The sequence below is a fragment of the Mustela putorius genome, unplaced genomic scaffold, assembly GCF_011764305.1.
Source record: "Mustela putorius furo isolate JIRA1106 unplaced genomic scaffold, ASM1176430v1.1 tig00003834_pilon_pilon_pilon, whole genome shotgun sequence".
NCBI classification, from domain to species: Eukaryota; Metazoa; Chordata; class Mammalia; order Carnivora; family Mustelidae; genus Mustela; species Mustela putorius.
In genome coordinates, this window is record NW_025421987.1 from 109,665,953 (window position 1) to 109,675,362 (window position 9,410).

Genomic DNA, 9,410 nt, shown 5'->3' on the forward strand with positions numbered 1-9,410 from the left:
TGTAGGACTCAATCCTAAGACCTTGGGATCATGATTTGAGCCAGTGGCAGCCGTTTAACCAACTGAGCCACACAGGCATCCCTAGATTTTGGGAAACAGTTTAAATTGGTAAAAGAATAGGATTTTTTTTCCCCCTCAAGTTAAAGTTTAACCCGAGATTAGTGAATTGGAAAAAAAATTAAATGAGTTTATTTTCTTCTGGGCAACTTACTGAAAATTTCTTGGAACAATTTTAATGAGAGAGATTAAAATAGATGTTTTTCTGTACTTAGCTGTTCCTAGCAGCTGTGTACTTATTTCAACCAGATTATTCATTTCTTATTGCCAAAATGATTATACTTTATTTTACTCTGTGTGTCTAATTACATGTAATTTTTTTTATTTCTCTCTGAATGAAAGCTGTAGAATGAGTCAGAAGCTTTAAAGAATCCAATAATGTTTTCCAAAAATAAAGCCCAACATTTCGGGTCATATCAATATCTGAACTGTTCCTTGGTTTGTGAATTCACAGATATAATTAGCATATTTTTAGAATATGAAGAGTTAATAGAGGTAATATAAAGACTTGTGGATTAATTTTTGTTGTTTTTGCTAAATTCTAATTTGTCCTTATCGTGTCAATGATAATGGTGCTTGTTAAATGTAAACTTATTTCCTTAATAAAACTTGGTATTTTTGGTTATGTGCCCTTTGACTTAAGACTAACAAAAATACTAGGTAAAAGTTATTTTTTAACCTTGACTCAAAGAATCTATGATAGAAAATTAAAAAATAAAAATATGTAATAGGAGTAGATAATAAAATCAAGAAATAGGTAGTAATAACTTTTATGTACGTAGTTTGGATATAATTGATATCTAAGTAATAATTATAAAATATAATTTATCCTGGGCATTTCTAGAGATTTATAAGTTATGGATAAGATGTAAATTAATAATCAGTAATTTTATTATGAGTAGATGATTAACTTGAAGAAGGCTGTATTTCTGTCATTGGATTAATTAAATTTATTGGAATAAAAAGAATACATTTGAGTTCCTTTGACTTCATGTAATAGTTCCTTTTACTTCATATAACAGTTGTGTTATTCACATTAGAAAATATAGAAACAGATATTCTCTAATTCTTAATAATTAAAAGACCTTTTCTTTTACCTTAATATCTTTAACTTAATTGATAATACTTAATAATAAGATCTTTGTCTCCTTCCCCACAGATCAGAGATTCCAATCTGCCTGCATATAAGGACTTCTGTAAAAATCTACCATTTCCTACATATTTTCCTGATGGAGATGAGGAAGAACTACCAGAAGATTTGTATGATGAAAATGTGTGTCAGCCCAATGCACCTTCCATTACATTTACCTAACCTCATTGGATGTGGCAGAACCTTAACATATTTTATGAGTTTTGATGAGCCAGAAGAGTAATATAACCAGGAAATATGTTTTTCTTTCTCACAATACCATACTTGTCATATGTGTCAAGGGCATAAATACATCATCATTCATCGCCCAAACTAATTTATGTTTAAAAAAGTTACCACGTTAAACAGATCAATAAGTAATTGAATAAAAATTTAAGTGGACTGGCAGTTTGCATATGAGCAAAATCTTTGTGGTTTGTGAGGTTCGTTTCTTTTTTTTTACTGCATATTTCAGTTTATCTTAAGATACCTTTGAATTAAACTTGTTTTACTAAAGATTTGTCTGTCTTTGTGAAGGAGTGGTTATGGAACAGTGGCAAACCATTTGGAAGTTATGGTATAACCTGTTCAGAAAAAGAAACCATTTCCTAAAATTCATTGTTATCATTCTTACACTTTCAGAGCCCTTAAAATAGAAAGATTGTTATTTAAATTGCAGAAATAATGTATGTCATAAAGGCCTAATGAAGGAAAAACAATAAAATGATAAATTTTGGATCCTATTTATACTTCTGTTGGGAGGAATGTTTTTTAGTTTGATCGCTCAGCTGTAGATAGGTTTAATCATTTTTCCTGATACCTTCCCAGAGGATTTGAAATGGCCTGGAATTGTACATTCAACAAACTTGTGAATCACCTATTTCTGAAAATGCTAATGGCCCCTGTGTTTTCCTTCACTATATGAAATTAAAATTTGTTTGCTAATAGTTACTTTAAGCCAAATAATCAAGCTTAACAATGCAAGTATAAGCAGGCGTCATTGAACTGGATTTCCTCTGTACCAGATTCCTGAGGATTCACAGAATCCAACTTAACTCCAGATGTTTTCTGAGATTTGATTAATATGGTCACCCAAGAGACTTACTAATCATACTGTTAGATCTCCATATAATTTCATGATAACTAATGGATTTGTTTTTGAAGGATCCAACAGTATATACATATATATTTTTTTTTGCTTAGATTACATTTCTCTCATTCTCGATTTTAAATCCAAATGCAGCCACATCTTTTTTTAAGTTTTCATTTGTTGTTCACCTAATTCCATTAAGATTTATTGCAAATGATAGGAAATCCATACAATAAAAAAGTAAATAAAGAGGAAACACCAAGGATAATATAAATGAGAATAGGTGGGAAGGAGCACCTGATTGGTTCAGTCACATGAGTGTCGGACTCTTGGTTTCGGCTGAGGTGATCTCAGGTTCGTCAGATTGATGGAGCCCACTCTGGGCTCTCTGCTCAGTGCAGTGTCTGCTTGCTCTCCCTCTGCCCAGCAGCCCCCTCACCAACTTGCTCTGGGTGTGCTCTCTAAAATAAATATATCTCTAAAAAAAAATAGGTGGGAAGTTGGGAAAGAATAGTGATGATATAGATGATCATACTATGATATGCAAAGTTATACTCAGTTTGACTCTGAGCTGCCTGGGTACCAAAGTGGAACAACATTGATCTTTGACATATTTCTCTTCAGTCATGAGCTCCTCAAGAGGAACTGTTTTAAACTGGACTAAGTCTTGGTCACTGTACCATTTTTTATTAAAAACGAGAATAACTTACCAAAAAAAGACTTTATTTATTTATTTATTTGACAGACAGTGAGAGAGGGAACACAAGCAATGGGAGTGGGAGAGGGAGAAGCAGACTTCCCACTGAGCAGAGAGCCCAATGTAGGGCTCAATCCCAGGACCCTGGGATCATGACCTGAACCAAAGGCAAATGCTTACTGAGGCACCCAGGTGCCCCAGGCTTAAGGTATTTGACATTCTTGTCAGAGATCAAACAACTATACCCTTTACTACCGCTATTCAGCAATGTTTGTGGTCCTTGTCAGTGCAATTACAGAGACAAGAAAAAGTAATGATATAAAGAGTGCAAAGTGAGAACAGTATTTGTAAGAAATACTTACCGAGAAGATAAAGACAATCAACTGACAAGACTTCAGAACCAATGAAGGCAGTTCAGAAAGGTGACTGAAAATCAGATTTATGTATAAACAGCAATATTCAATTGAAAAATTTTATGGGGTGGGAAGGAATGGATATCATTCACAATATCAGTTTTTTAAAACGTTACCTAGAAAAAAAAAAGCTTAACATGCTGGGGTCTTATTGTAGAAGATAAAATTTTATTGAAGGGTATAAAGGAAAATGTAGCAGAGAAGAATATCATGATTATGAATGGGAGACTTAATATTGTAAAGAAGTCAATCCTATTTTTAAAATCTCAACAGGACATTCAACTGGACTGTTCAAACTGACTAGAAAATGCATATGAACGTGAAAATTCAAGAGCAGTCAAAACATAACCATTAGTTTGGTATGCCCCATACTACACTCAGGGACTTAACTTTTATTTAACTTTTATATTCAGAGTACTGAATGTCTTGATTCTACTACTTCAGTTGCATCTGATCAAAAGGCTTTAATGAACTTAGAAATGTGTGACATTTGCTGATAAACCAAAGCAAAACAGCTGTCCCCTTGCAAGGCAAATGGAACAGTCATTGCTGGGAGAACATAAAATCTTGTTTCAGTATAAAGTGTTTGTGGAGATGGAGAGAAAGGAATCCTAGCTCCTGAAGGTAACCAGATGACGTGACAGGGAGAGGAAGGAGCCGTTCAGCAATCGTTTGCCCAGGACATGCAGTGTTTTGAAGAAGGCAGGGAACCCTCTCCGCTGCAGAGCCGGCCCTAGAACCATCACCATTTGTCTGTAGAGTCTTCAAGTGGTCTTTCAATTTGCATTTGAGTTGTAAGGAGAAAATTTTTGATCATTTAGAATAATGAGCAGGAACCCTGTCTTCTAAGTCAGGGAGCAAAGCGTCTGCTTCCACTCCCCTCTCATCCACCTGCTCTCCACTGCTGGGGCCCTGTACCAATACCTATTGAAGAGAATTTGGGCCCGTTCCTGCAAACTTCTTCAGTAGCCCAGAAGAGGTAACCCGGATTGTATTCTGCCGACCCAAGTGGAAAAGGAAGAAGCCTCAATAGTTAGGGACAGTTAAGCCAGAGTCTGCCTGGTCCATCACTAAGCAAGACAGGTGATTTGCTAAGAACCTTGGGTCACTCCTTGTGAATACAGTGCCTGTCGTCCAATGTTCAGCTTGAGGAAAACAGAACTCGGCCTACTATGGATAGGATAGGCTGCTCACCTCCCTCGGTGGAGTCCAGGCCATGAGGGCCTGCTCCTGAGCACTCCTGGCCACTGCACAGGTGTGGAGGCAGTTTCATTCTCAGCGCTGGAGCCCATTCCAGTCCTGATTTGGGCTGGGACCTGACTTACTACTTCACATTTGTTTTGAATTGGGAACCTTGTTATAACTAAACTTCATTTAAATTAGACATTTGTTCCAGCCTTAGTTGGTCCTAGCTATTAGTTCTAAAATGGGTAAATGCTAAACCTTGTATAATTTGTATGGGCCTCAGGAAGGCCCACTGGTTGAGGCCCATCTGCTTTAAGAGTTACACTAAGTTTTGGTTGTCCTGCTTCCATTCCAGGACCCTAACATTAGAGCAGCTATCGCTGTGATGCTAATGCTGCTTACTCCTTTCTCCACAGTGGGCCCTGGCATGGGGGGACAACTGGACAGTGACAGACCACAAACACTAAACAAACACTAAACACTAACAAACACTAAAATGTCAATGAAGGCATTTCTTACCCACCCGCAGATGTGAGGATATAATTTGCAAGGAGATGAAGTTTCTCAAAGTCAATAAATAGTGCAGTCTGTAACCTTTAATGCTGAAATACGGACCTGCTTTTCAGCTTTTCACAAGGGATGGATTATGAGGATGAATTTTACAGCTTATTTCCGAAGGGAAATCTGTGAATGGAACCCGAGTGCATCTGAGGTGATACGATGAGATACCTACAGCACTACAGGGTTTGGGTTTGGGGGGAAGTTTTTGTTTTTGTTTTTGTTTTTAATGTGAAGTGTTACGTCACACACTAGCTAAAGCAGCTATTCAGGGTTCCTGCTATTGGAGGGGAAGTCCCATCGGGCTGCGGGGAGAGCAGCATTCAGACCAGTGACCCGGGATCTGCTGTTCGGCTCTCCAGGACAGATGCTCCATCGAACGCCTTTGTGCATCTGCCTCACTCCTCATTCCCAGCCCAGTGGAAATACCCTGCCATGGCTTCTCCGACCTTCCCACTGTGCCCCGCGGTCTAGCCTGCATCAGCTACTTTGCTGTTTGCTTTTCCATGGTAGATTTCTTTCTCTTGTTAGTACTCTTAACAATGCCTGTTCTAGCCCGTGTTGCCTGAGGTCAGTACTTGGGAAGTTCTCCCCAACTCTTGAAGGAAGCATGGCAGGGAGAGTGGACTTCGATCCTTGTCTTTTTAACTAGTTCTGCAGTGGAGCACGTTAGAGATGAGGAAGGGCATTTTGCTGATTTCAGTTTTGCTGAATCAAAAGCATTTAAATACAGTCAGAGGGGGCACCTGGGTGGCTCAGTGGATTAAAGCCTCTGCCTTTAGCTCAGGTCATGATCCCAGGGTCCTGGAATCGAGGCCCACATCAGGCTCTGTGCTCAGCAGGGAGCCTGCTCCCCCCTCTCTCTCTGCCTGTCTCTCTGCCTACTTGTGATCTTGGTCTGTCAAATAAATAAATAAAATCTTTTTTTAAAAAAGTGTTTTTAAATACAGTCAAAGGTAGGTCATGATGCCCTGAGGCCACCTTGGGCAAACATCTTTAGGAGCTTTAGAATCCTATGTGTCCCTCCATGACTACCTGTTTTGTATATAAGAAGCAGTTCTCCGCATTATATACTTGACTAATGATGGATTTCAGGAATTTTCTATCAAGTCGACTGTAACAACATATTTCTCCAGTTTCCAGTTTTACTGCTGTGTTTGCTTTAAGACCTTATCTGCCAGCTTCTGGTAATAATTCCTGGTTCCAGGTGGGAGCTGGAAATGGTCACAGTCTCTCAGAGTATGCCTTACAAGACAAATGTGCCTGCCATCCAGGTCCTGCCTCCAGCAATTGCCTAGGAGTCCCTGAAAGAAAAGGATCCGATTAGGGTGTCCTCACCCCCTCCAAAAAACAGCCAGAGTCCTGACTGTGCAGGTTGCCAGCCTTCATTTTGTCATTTGGTTTTCTGCTTTTAAATGTTCTGTGGAATTTATAGGGAGTCCACCTCATGCCTCGCTTTTCATTCTTTTTAGACTAACGAGGTGGCCCATGCAAATTAGACAAGCCAAGTTAATCTCAACGAATGCAACCTATAACCTCATAAAAGCAAATCAATGACTAACTTGAGGGCCAAAGCATCTTTTTGAGGTGGGAGGCTCATTGTTGTGCTTTCCTGGCTTTGATGGGAGGAGTGAAAGGGACATTTGTGACCTTGATCCTCCTAAAGGACTTTATAAGTTTACCAGATATGTGTTGGAGAAAAGTCCATTGTTTTAAAAGAAACAGGATTAGATATCAAGTTCTGACAGTGCATAAAGTTTGGTTTATTTGAGAAGGAATGAATTAAATACTCGATCACAAACATTGTGAAAAGAGATATGGAGGACTGTATAAAGGGACTATGTCAGAATGAACCATAAAAAATGGCTTTCTCACTGGTGCAACCACTCTGGAAAACAGCAAGGAGGTTCCTCAAAAAGTTGAAAATAGAGCTACCCTATGATCCAGCAAATTGCACTACTGGGTGTTTACCCTAAAGATACAAACGTAGTGATCCGAAGGGGCACGTGCACCCGAATGTTTATAGCAGCAATGTCCACAATAGCCAAACTATGGAAAGAACCTAGATGTCCATCAACAGATGAATGGATCAAGAAGATGTGGTATATATACACAATGGAATCCTATGCAGCCATCAAAAGAAATGAAATCTTGCCATTTGCAACCGACATGGATGGAACTAGAGGGAATTATGCTTAGCCAAGTAAGTCAATCGGAGAAAGACAACTATCATATGATCTCCCTGATATGAGAAAGTGGAGATGCAATGTGGGGGTTTGGAGGGTAGGAAAAGAATAAATGAAACAAGATGGGACTGGGAGGGAGACAAACCATAAGAGACTTAATCTCACAAAACAAACTGAGGGTTGCTGGGGGGGAGGGGGTGGAGAGAGGGTGGTTGGGTTATGGACATTGGGGAGGGTATGTGCTATGGTGAGTGCTGTGAAGTGTGTAAACCTGCGATTCACAGACCTGTACCCTTGGGGCTAATAATACATTATATGTTTATAAAAAAATAAAAATAAATTATTTTTTTAAAATGGCTTTCTCAGGCATCCCGCATGAATTTCCTCATCTACAATGATGTGTTTCAGTGATGGAGCAAAGATGGCCGTAGTGTTGTTGGCTGACAGTCCATATTCCTCTGCCAACTGCAGAAACACTGAAGCGATGCTTTCCCTCCCGCAGGAGTACTGGTGCCTGTAAAGAGGGCGCCCTTCCCCTCCTCAGAGTTTCACGAGCTGCTGGGAACAGCCAGCCTGCTGCCAAAATATATATGAATGAGAACCAAGGCGACAGTATCCACAGAGAAAAATGAATATTTGAGAAAACACAAAGCAGAGGAAATAAGCAAAGGAAAAAAACTGATAAAAAAAAAAGTAAACAGGAGCATCTGGGTGGCTCAGTTTTAAGCATCTGCCTTCAGCTCAGGTCATCATGTCCACGTCCTGGGATAGAGCCCCGTATAGGGCTCCTTGCTCAGCGGGGAGCCTACTTCTTCCTCTCCCTCTCCCTCTGCCCCTCCCCTTGCTTGTGCTCTCTCTCTCACTCTCCAGCAAATGAATAAATAAAAAAATCTAAAATAAAATAAAATAAAATAAAAAGTAAACAGGAAAAGATCTGTAAAAACTCAAACCTTTTTCTACCTGTAAAATTAGAACAGAGAGGATCTCTTCCCGCCTACAGGGCCGCATTCCCCAGCTATACCTGTGCCCTGAGGAGAAGGTTGTGTTTTAATGATCCAAAGCTCTTTGTTAGACACAGTTTCCCATAAAGAGTCTCAAAGTGCTGTGGCCTGGGAGCCCTTGAGCTGCAGGGTGGTGATGAGGTCCAGCCACAGCACAGGGCCCTGAAAGGGAGCTCCTCAGGCACAGGTCATTCTCACAGTGGTTTACATACCTTTGCCGAACGCAGTGTTCCCCAACCCTGGCTGCACATGGAAACCACGTAGGGGGCTTTGAGAACCCCAGTCCAGTACTCTTGAAATCTCTGGGGCTCAGCCCCAGACATCAGTATTTTTTAAAGCTCCCAGGTGATACCAATGCACAATCAAGGTTCAGAACCACTGGCTGAAAACAACATGGTGTGTAGATAGGCAAATCATTTGTGGTACCCAGGCCCCTTATTTGGGAGCCTTCTTAAAGCCATTCACGTTGGAGAAATGTTTATAAAAATGTAATAATAGTAATGTTTTATATGTATGTAGCACTTCATATTTTAAGGCGTTTCTATGTTCTTCTGAGAGTACTGACCTGGGGAAATGCTTAATATCTTGTAAAATTATACAAATGTTAAATACCATCAATCTCATATAATGAGAAAACAAGCAGAATGGGAAATCTAGGACTTGTATAGGTCCTCATTAAGCAAGTGACTGGCAGAGCTGGTACTGAAATCAGGGCTCCTGATTTCCCCATATCCCTCTACACAGCTAAGATTCATGACTATCTTTAAGGAGAACCTAAAATATTGATATGTTTGGTTTCCTCCATTAAGAACTGTGATTTATCTTCATACACAAGTAAGTATTAAATTTTTTCAGGTGCCTGGGTGGTTCAGTCAGTTAAGCATCTGCTTTCGGTTCAGGTCATGATCCCAATCCTGGGATCGAGCCCCACATCCAGCTCCCTGCTCAGCGGGGAGTCTGCTTCTCCCTTTACCTCTCCCTCTTCCTGATCTCTCTCTCTCTCTCTCAAATAAATAAATAAAATCTTAGAAAACTAAAAATTGTTTCAGCTTGCTTTGGAAATGTATTACTTTAGTATCTCACCTCAATGATAA

General features: G+C 39.7%; 1 protein-coding gene across 1 annotated transcript in view; it reads left to right on the plus strand.

Annotated features, from left to right (window-relative positions):
- The window catches only part of MRPL3 (mitochondrial ribosomal protein L3), a 41,716-nt gene extending 39,787 nt beyond the window's left edge, over positions 1-1,929 (plus strand). Inside the window, exon 10 of the mRNA XM_004762507.2 lies at positions 1,217-1,929. Coding sequence (XP_004762564.1) covers positions 1,217-1,369 — 153 coding nt within the window. The 3' untranslated portion in view covers positions 1,370-1,929. The remainder of the gene's footprint in view (positions 1-1,216) is intronic.
- Positions 1,930-9,410: the final 7,481 nt, after the last annotated feature.